This window comes from Coffea eugenioides, chromosome 1 (genome assembly GCF_003713205.1).
Source record: "Coffea eugenioides isolate CCC68of chromosome 1, Ceug_1.0, whole genome shotgun sequence".
Taxonomy (NCBI): domain Eukaryota; kingdom Viridiplantae; phylum Streptophyta; class Magnoliopsida; order Gentianales; family Rubiaceae; genus Coffea; species Coffea eugenioides.
This window is the reverse complement of record NC_040035.1, coordinates 12414753-12423739: the sequence shown is the minus strand read 5'-3', so window position 1 is coordinate 12423739 and position 8987 is coordinate 12414753. Positions and strand designations below refer to the sequence as shown.

General features: G+C 37.3%; 2 protein-coding genes across 2 annotated transcripts; one reads left to right on the top strand and one right to left on the bottom strand.

Annotated features, from left to right (window-relative positions):
- Positions 1–1507: 1507 nt before the first annotated feature.
- Positions 1508–4831, top strand: LOC113781750 (APO protein 3, mitochondrial-like). Its single transcript, XM_027327746.1, has 3 exons — positions 1508–2128; positions 3049–3479; positions 3753–4831. The coding sequence occupies exons 1-3, from the start codon at positions 1776–1778 to the stop codon at positions 4157–4159; spliced, it is 1191 nt and encodes a 396-aa protein (XP_027183547.1). The 5' UTR covers positions 1508–1775; the 3' UTR covers positions 4160–4831.
- Positions 4832–5946: 1115 nt separating this feature from the next.
- LOC113749086 (UDP-glycosyltransferase 92A1) lies at positions 5947–7682 on the bottom strand. The gene has a single exon (XM_027292744.1). It carries the CDS (start codon positions 7673–7675, stop codon positions 6179–6181), a length of 1497 nt encoding a protein of 498 aa, XP_027148545.1. The 5' UTR covers positions 7676–7682; the 3' UTR covers positions 5947–6178.
- Between the last annotated feature and the right edge of the window lie 1305 nt (positions 7683–8987).

The following is an 8987-nucleotide window of genomic DNA, read 5'->3' as shown; positions in this document are numbered from 1 at the left end:
AGCTACAAGCTTCAAAACCAAGAAATGAAACAAGAAAGTAAAAGCTTTGGTGGAGATGTTTATACCTTCAGAACTCAAGATGAAACTCTATATTTTTGTTGTGAGAAACTCCTTAAAACAACCCTTAACCAGCCGGCCCTCTCTTCCCTTCAAGTTAGAGTGGTACTCCAAGTTGTGGGTGATTTGGTGGAGGTTTGGTGAGTGATTTGAAGCTAACAATGGAGTTTTTTCTTCTTCCTTTTCTTGTCTCTTGGTCTGGCCAAAAATTGAGGGAGTGAGGAGACAGAGATGAGGGTTTTTGTGTGATGGAAACTTGGAGAGAAAGAATGAAATAGTAGCCATAAGTGTTGGGTAAAAAGTCAACTCTTAATAGTGCCTAAATGGGGTTTTGTACTACCACTTTCTCTCGGGTTTGATACACTTGTGCACTAAACCTCCAATGTAACTCCTTTAATATGGTAATTATTCACCCTTAGTAGTCTAGGATTAATTCCTCAAATCTCCAATTAGTCGTACCGGCGCGACTTTCGGGAAATTATTGACGCGCGCGGTAAAAGCTTAATTTTTTTAACTCACTCACATCTAATCTCTCAATTAACTTTTCTTAGTCTATTCTTAATCATCTTTAGTTCTTCAAAACTAATGTACTCTCGGATCGAATTTATCTCGAAAAACGTGTATTCGCTATTTCTCGTTAAACGAGCCATTGAAAAATTAATTTTGCTAACGGAACGTTTTAAAAATATAAAAGGGACATTTTTACATAGAAATAGACTTAAAACGGGTGAAATAAATTATTTAGGGTAAACGGGTGAACAAATAATTAAATAAACCAGTAAAATAAAATAAAAATAAGAAAATTTTTCGGGTCCTCACACTTGGGACTTATTGCCACCACTAACTACATCACAGAACTATAGTCCATAAAAATATAAAATAAAAAGATATTTGCAAAGAAATATATTAGCACCAATTCAACTTTATATACTTAAAACAAATTTCTTATGAACCTTATTTTTTTGCCCAACCTTTTCTCAACCTCTGGCCTAAACCTTCAAATTGTACTAAATCATTATAAAAGTCAACTCAAATTAAATAAAGAAATCATACCGCATCTTATTAGAATCACAAAAAGAAAAAGATAAACAAAATTTAATTTTTTATTATAATTTGCAAATAAAAAATTACATAGTCATCCAAAAAAATGAGTAAAAAGGAATGTTGAAGAAAGAAAAAAGAAAAGAAAGTGATTTTTGTTTCTTTTTCTTTAATGTTATGAACTCTATTTATTTGATATGTGAATTATGTACCAAATGAGGATTAATATAATCATTTTGAAATTATTAGGGGAGGTAAGTAGTATTTTTAAAATCTCAGGAGCGCTAAGTGATATTAAGAAAAACCTCAGGGGGGCTTCTGATATTTGTCCCAAGAATAAAAGCAAATAAAACAAGAAATGCAACTGAATTCAAATTTCCCGACCACCTGCCAGGCCGCCCCAACTGCCCCAACGGCCAACGCTTCCCAAAAACCTTATAGTTTTTCCAGAATTTGCGATTCCTGAAGTCTCCTCCATTCGTTTTCGCTCACAAAACTTAGTTCAAGCGTTGGTGTTCAAATTTGTAACCCACTTTTGCACTTTAGCAATTTCTGTGAGCAATTGTTCTTCTAGTCATTTGTCTGCATGCCACATGTTTGTTAAAATGCCCAAGCGATAGACCATTGCCAAAAAGGAAAAACGATTTAAGTCCCTCCACATCTGATTGCAGGATTAAATGTTTCGTAAAGAGGCCCAAGAATTTTTTAATCCTTATCATGGGATGATGGTAAAATATTGCAATGGGTGCTTCAAACTGTACTCGAGTGAGAGTGGCTTTACAGAGCTACCTAGAAAACTGAAGAAATCTGAGCGAAAACCATTGGTGACGAATGTTAATGAACTTAAGCAAAGAGCCAGGTTGGAAAAGCAACAAAGGAGGCTTGTCCAAGAGGTTACTCTTAATGCTCCTGAAAATGGTTTATTGGTTAAATCACTAGTTCCAGTCGCTCATCATGTTTTATCTACTAAAGCTGAATTATTGGCTTGTGCTAGGAGAGTTGCTGATAGTATTCCTATTTATTTCTGCAGGTAAATCAATAACAGGATTTCCTCAATAATTTTGACTTAGTATTTTGTTCTTGAGAGCTGCATTGGTCATTTTAATGTGAACAATCGGTTTTGCTTTGTGGTACTCTTAGAAGGATATATATGGCATAATGCTAATGGTGTCTCATTCCTAAATTGCAATAATTGAATTATGTAGAGATTAAGAGTTTGCTTCCCTGTTTTTATTTGAAACTGAATGCAAAAAGTAGAACATTGGTTTGCACAAAAGCAAAAAGGGAAGAAGCTAAGCCTTTTGTGTCAATTTGGTCAGCAAAGTTGGTGTATAATAACATTCTGTTGGTTAAGTTGACTAAAAAAGAATCAAAATATTTGTGACGTCTGAAATAATGGCTATGAGAATAATGATCTGGACCACATAAATTTTCCTTTATCACCAGGTAGTTTTTGAGATAGGATCCAGTGCAAGTGGAGTATTTTTGGAAAATTTAGACATAGTGATCAAAAGAAGGCTACATGAATTGGAATATCAAATTATAGTGTAAATGAGAAGCTGAATAGGAGTGTAGTACTCAGTGATTATATAATTCAGCAATTTTAGAGTGCTTGACCAATGAGGAATTGCTTTTTGCATACCACGTATTGAATATAAGATTTCTTCTGTTTCTGAGTCATTTCTATCATCACCGCTTTCAAACAAATGTATGTGAGAATCTGCAATAGTTTGCTCCTGTCTAGTGTCTAGCATCATTTGGTAATCTCTTAATGCATTCAAAATTGTGATCAAGACTAGTAGAAAGTCTTTTTTCTTTTCCTTTTTAGCAGATTACTAGAAAGTTGGATGAAAGTATTGATCATTGGATAAAAGAATTCTTTCTGGAATGACAGCCGGTAGGAAATTGAGTAACTATATGCTGATAATTTGCATGACTCCGTTCTTGCAGCTTATGTGGCGAAGTTCATGTAGGTGGTACTCCTCATATGATTAGAACATGTGATGTAAGTGGCAGTCAGAGCACTAAAGAGCACACTTGGGAGAGAGGGAAAGTCGAACATCTACTACCTGTAGTAGACTCTTTTCATTTATATGACAGATTGGGGAGAGCTGTTTCGCATGATGAGCGGCTTCAAGTGGATCGGATTCCTGCAATAGTTGAGTTATGTATTCAGGCTGGAGTGGACATCCCCGAGCACCCGACAAGGAGGAGAGAGTATCCTATTTATCGTGTTGCTGGCAGGTTGATTGATTTCGAAAAGAGATTCCCAAAGGATTATTCATCTGGAAAGGACATCAGTGCCTTTGGATTTTGGGATACTCCATTAAAGTCTGGTGGAGTTGAGAAAAATTTGGATTTGCTTTCTGATGATATAAAAGGTTTGAGTTTTATTGTGTTTTCCCTTCCAGGGTGCTTCCTCTAGTGTTTATGTACAGAAAAAAATCCTTATGCCATTTATGATATAGAGATAAGTACACTAAATATTCCAGATTCTCTTGTTGGAAAAGTTGTAATGAATCGGTTGATTTCCCTGTCTTGATGAAATTTATAAATTGTGTTCCAGCAATACTGTTTCCACTTTTATTGCAGAAGTTTAATAGCTATCAGGTCCGCTGCATGCATGCTGAATTTAAAGCAGAAACATTTTGCAGGTTTTGCAGAGAAAGGCATGGAAGCATGGGAGAACATGCGTTCAGGAGCCATAAAATTAATGCAGAAATATGCAGTTCAAACATGCGGATATTGTTCTGAGGTCCAAGTTGGGCCCAAGGGTCATAGAGTGAGGCAATGTCAGGCGTTCAAGCATCAGATGCGTGATGGACAACATGCTTGGCAAGAGGCAACAATTGATGATGTTGTTCCTCCAGTATATGTTTGGCATGTTCGAGATCATCATCCTGTTGTACTTGTAGATGCTTTGAAGAGGTACTATGGAAAGTTGCCTGCTGTGGTGGAATTGTTTGCACAAGCTGGAGCAAAAGTTGGAGAGAGTTACAATGGTGTAATGAGGGAAGATGTTGTGGTTCCCGAATTAGATGAGGAAAAGCTGGTTGTCTGAGGCTGTAAAGCAGTGCTTAAAAACTGGTAGTTTCATACATCCCTGAACCATCTGCTAGTGAGATTGGATATTCTCATATCACAACCCTTTCTTGAACACCTAATCAACTGTTCAGCGTTAGCCTAGAGTCTCTTCACTGATGCATTGCAAAGGAAAAGAGAAAGGAATAGGTGGAAAGTAATTGACATAGAGTATGAATTTTTCAGTGCGGCATTACTAAGCTTTCAAAAGGTGGATATAAATTGTTTGTTCCTGTTATGCCTGTCTCTTGGAATTGCAGGAATTAGGTAATTCTGGCATTCTCAGCTTTGAATTTTAAGTCAACTTTCTCTTTGGAGTAATTGTTGGATGCAGCTTTGCCGCTGGTTCAAAGTCTATGAAAGCAATATTGATGAATAATGGAAAACCGCATTGAAGCTGTTATTTGAAGGTGGGTTTTCTGCAGCTTCTAGCAAGGTCCACACATTGTCCTTAAAGATTCATTTAAGCTTTGGTAAAACAGGATGTAACTTTTAGGCATTTGTCAATGCATATCTGGTTCGTGATAGCTGTCTGCTGGTTAGGGTATTTGTTTATGCTGTCTAATCTTGTCTGTTGTTAATGCTCCAATGACTTGCTAATCTTCAGTTAGTTGATAATAACTTGCAATGAATCTTGCAACTATTTGTCATATTGCTTATCAAGTAGCATATCGCCATATCCTCTATAGCTATATGAATTTCCTATTTCTGTGAATACTGGTGAAGAGATGGAAACTGCCAAAGCTCGAAACCAATTGTTTAATTGGTAAACTTCAATGCAGCAGTTAAATGCGAAAAGATTGGGTACGCTTGAGACAAAAGCACTCTAGTGAGCGGACACTGACATTGGGAGATCTTTTAGCTGGTGATTTTTCATTTTATCTCTGGATCAAGAATATCTAAACCCTCTAATTATCCTTACCAGGTCGTTTACGGACTAAAAAGAACTACAGGGAAACTACTGTAGTTTTCAAAAGCAATTAGGAGAAAGTTCCAACTTTGACCTGAAGGTATTTATGGTTTTGTCTGTAGATTGGGTTTGAAACAGAACCCAAAATGCAGGATCCTTTAACGGTAAAAATTACAGATATCGAATCAATAGGAATCCTTTCCCTGACTAGTCTATGTATATCATAAACAAATACATGAACAAATTGCATGCACACTTGGAATGCCAAGGAAGACATTGGATGCTTGATGGTATCAGCTTGCTTCGTAAAATAAGCAACAACAACCGACACCAATCTCAGGACCACCACCAATAATGGTGGTGCATGGGCGCACGTTTATTAGCACTCTCTCTCTCTCTCTCTCTCTGGCTTCTCTATATAGAATTTTTTTATTGTGATAAATATACCTTGGTGGTGAGACTCACAAGGTGGAAATTTCAAGGAAAACAAGTTTGAGGGGAATCGATTAGAAGTCATAATATTCAAACAAGCTATATGGTGCTTGCAATTGCAGGCAGCAAAGCATATCTTTCTTGGCATTTTATTCAACAGATTACATGTTATGGATTAAGATAAGACCAAAAATGGTTGTTAGTTTGCTCGAGCTTTCAAATTTCCTAAGTCCACACTTGATTGTTCATCACTTCCCTCCCCACCCAGAGAAAGAACCAAAAAAAAAAAAAACAAAGGAAAACATCAATAACATTTTGGAATAGGGATAAATCTCCATTTCTTCCATGAGTCAAATATGGAGTTAATACATCATTATGATGTGCTAATTGTGACAGTAAATTGAATAATATGTGATAATTTCAAAGTGTAAAGTGAAATTAGTCCAAAACTTTTTGTTTGAACTCTTTCAAAACTATAGGAGAGCACCAATTCTACATCAAAAAGAATTGCCTATACATTTGTATAGATCTTCAACATTCTCTACAGCCAATTCTATTAACACAAACTTTATTTGCAAAATGCTTCTGTAGAAAGTCGATATACCTGATTTGGATTCATGTAATTCCAAAAGCAAAATAACTAATAAAGAAAACTAATTACTCTGTTCCATCAGCTCTGCTTCTTCCTTCCTTCATAAGCAGTGCTGCGTTGAGGAACTCTTCCATGGCTTTGATAGATGATCCCTTGAACCCATCATTTTCCATAATTGTTTCCTTAATCATGTTCTTAACTTCAACAGCTTTCCTTCTTATTTCTTTCCCTTTGTCATTTTCATCATTTTCACCCATGACCAACTCTATTTTGTATTTTATATCTTCATGCCTAACCTCAAAACTGATTCCTCTAGCCACCTCTACACAAACTCCAACCAATTCAACCAAAAGTTTAGCATTGTAAAATTGGTCACCTGCAATAGGCCAACCAATTAAGGCCACACCGTTGATGAGAGATTCCAGTACTGAATTCCATCCACAGTGACACAAAAATGCAGCCACAGCTTTGTGACACAAAATTTCCAACTGGGGTGCCCATTTTTCAACTATTAAGCCCTTGTTCTGATCTGTGATTCTCTGCAGAAAGCCTTCTGGCAGCCATTCTTCTGCTATAAATTCCGTGTTCGTGTCAAAACCTATAGGAGGCCTAACCACCCATATGAAGCTTGTCTCTCCAGCATCCAAGGCTTTTGCTAATTGCATCATTTGTGATGCTGAAATTGTAGTTTCAGAACCAAATGAGATGTATAGTACTGAATTTGGTGATTTTGAATTGAGCCATTCTATGCATTCTTCAGGAGTAATCCCTGATGTTTTACTAGCTTTAGCTCTTCCATCCACTGGTAACAATATTGGTCCAACCGCCCAAACAGGTATGCCTAACTTTCGTCGAAAATATGTTAATCCAATCTTGTCTAGCTCTTCCACTGTGTTGAACAAAAATCCATCTGAATTCACCCATGATGGAAGGCATTTTCTTTGGAAGATTGAAGAAGGATCAGAACCATCTGCTATAAGTACACTAGAGGAAAGCTGAGTCACATGAAACTTTCCAGCTTCAGGAAAATCAGGCAACATAAACTCACCTTTCTCATCATTGTTATGTCTGTGAGGCAAGTTCAACCAAATTGAGTAGTAACATGCCAAGCCAAACCCTCCAGCTCCACTGAAAATAGCATGAAATACCCCAAATTCGTGCGCTACATCAGCAGACCATCCAAAGAAAAAGTCTCCTATGATGCAAAGTGGCTTTACACCTTTTTGCTGATCGATAAGATCAGCAAGTAGCTTCCTGAATGAAGGTTCAAGACATGGGGAGACTTCTAAAAGGCGAATGACAAGATTATAAGGAAGATCATCGTTGTTTTCGGCATCTGGAGGGAGACCGTGATCTGAGCTGTTGAAGGGGATTTCAACAAGGCGAATGGAGGAGCTTGGAGGGATTGATGATTCCAGTTTCTTGACGTTGAGAGGGGTGCTTATGTAGGTTATGCTGTGACCTTTTTGTTCGAGCTGGAGGGCTAAGGCTAGAAAGGGTAGTATATGACCTTGTGCCATAAAAGGGAACATTACAATGTTTTCCTTTTCGGCTTTCTCCATTAAAATTCTTAACTGAGAGAGAGAGAGGGAGAGAGACAAAAAATGATATGTTGTTGATTTTGAACACTGGCCTATGGGATGAGAACGAAGGTCGAGTAGTTTACAAACATAGCTACTAATAATTGTAAATTTGGGGCTTATTCTAGATGCATCATTATACTACCTGTTGAACTTCAGTGTCTGGGGTTAAAAGAAAGAGCAAATTATTGGAATGACTGTTAAATTTTTATAATAGTCAATTTTTGACCATTAAATTATTAAAAATTTAGTTTTAAATATTAAAATATCAGAAGTTAATATTCGAGATCATTCTGTTAGATTTAATAGTTAAGTATGTCAACTGCTTGTGCAATTATCGAGACAAAACAAATGGACAATTTAGGAAGTCCGACAAACAATTTATTTTGTCTTTATCCTCTCTTAAATTTCCTCCCTCCAACAACTACATCGGTGGCTAGCGATTTTCTTTGCAAAATAAATCTGTTCTCTTCATGATATCTTCTCCTCCAAAATAAATGAAATCCCACAGCCCTTTACAGTCGTTCCCCACTGTTCTCTGTTTTCTCGCCTCTATACTTCTTCAACTTCATCCTGTTTCAAGTAATCTGGCAGAATTTTATGAGACCTGTGGGAATGTATTCAGCTGCGGCAGCATCACTGGAATAGGATATCCTTTCCGGGGATACGAAGATCCGGCATACTGTTGCTATCCGGGGCTAGAGTTAAGATGCGATCAGAGCAGTAATGTTACAAGACTTGAGATCAAGAACATGACATATTGGGTCTTGGATATCCATCCAACCACCCAGACTTTGAGAGTTGCTAGAGAAGACGTGTCCAGATTACACCTTGTTTGATTACTCCGCGAGTTATATAAACATCACGTTTCTCTATGGCTGCCTAGTCAATTTACCCAACGTTCTTTCCTGTGGGAGCAATGGAAGCAATAATGCCTCTGTCTTGCCTGGAGAAGTTGGTCCTGGAAATTGAGGGCCCTTGTGGTATATCCGGTCCTTCAAACGGGTAATGGAGGATCCGTTAATTTTACTGGCTCGGATCAAGTCCTCCGGCTAGGGTTCGACATCAGATGGAAAGCGGATACTAGTATACGCAATGAGTGCGCCAGGTCCGGTGGAAGGTGTGGGTACAGTGTTGGCTTAAAAAATGGACAAAATAAATTGTTTGTGCAACTTCCTAAATTGCCCTTTTGTTTTGTCTTAGGAATGCGTGGATAGTCAGATTTGACATACTTAACGACTAAATCTAACGGAGTGGTTTCGAATCTTAATTTTTGACATTTAAATGATCAAAA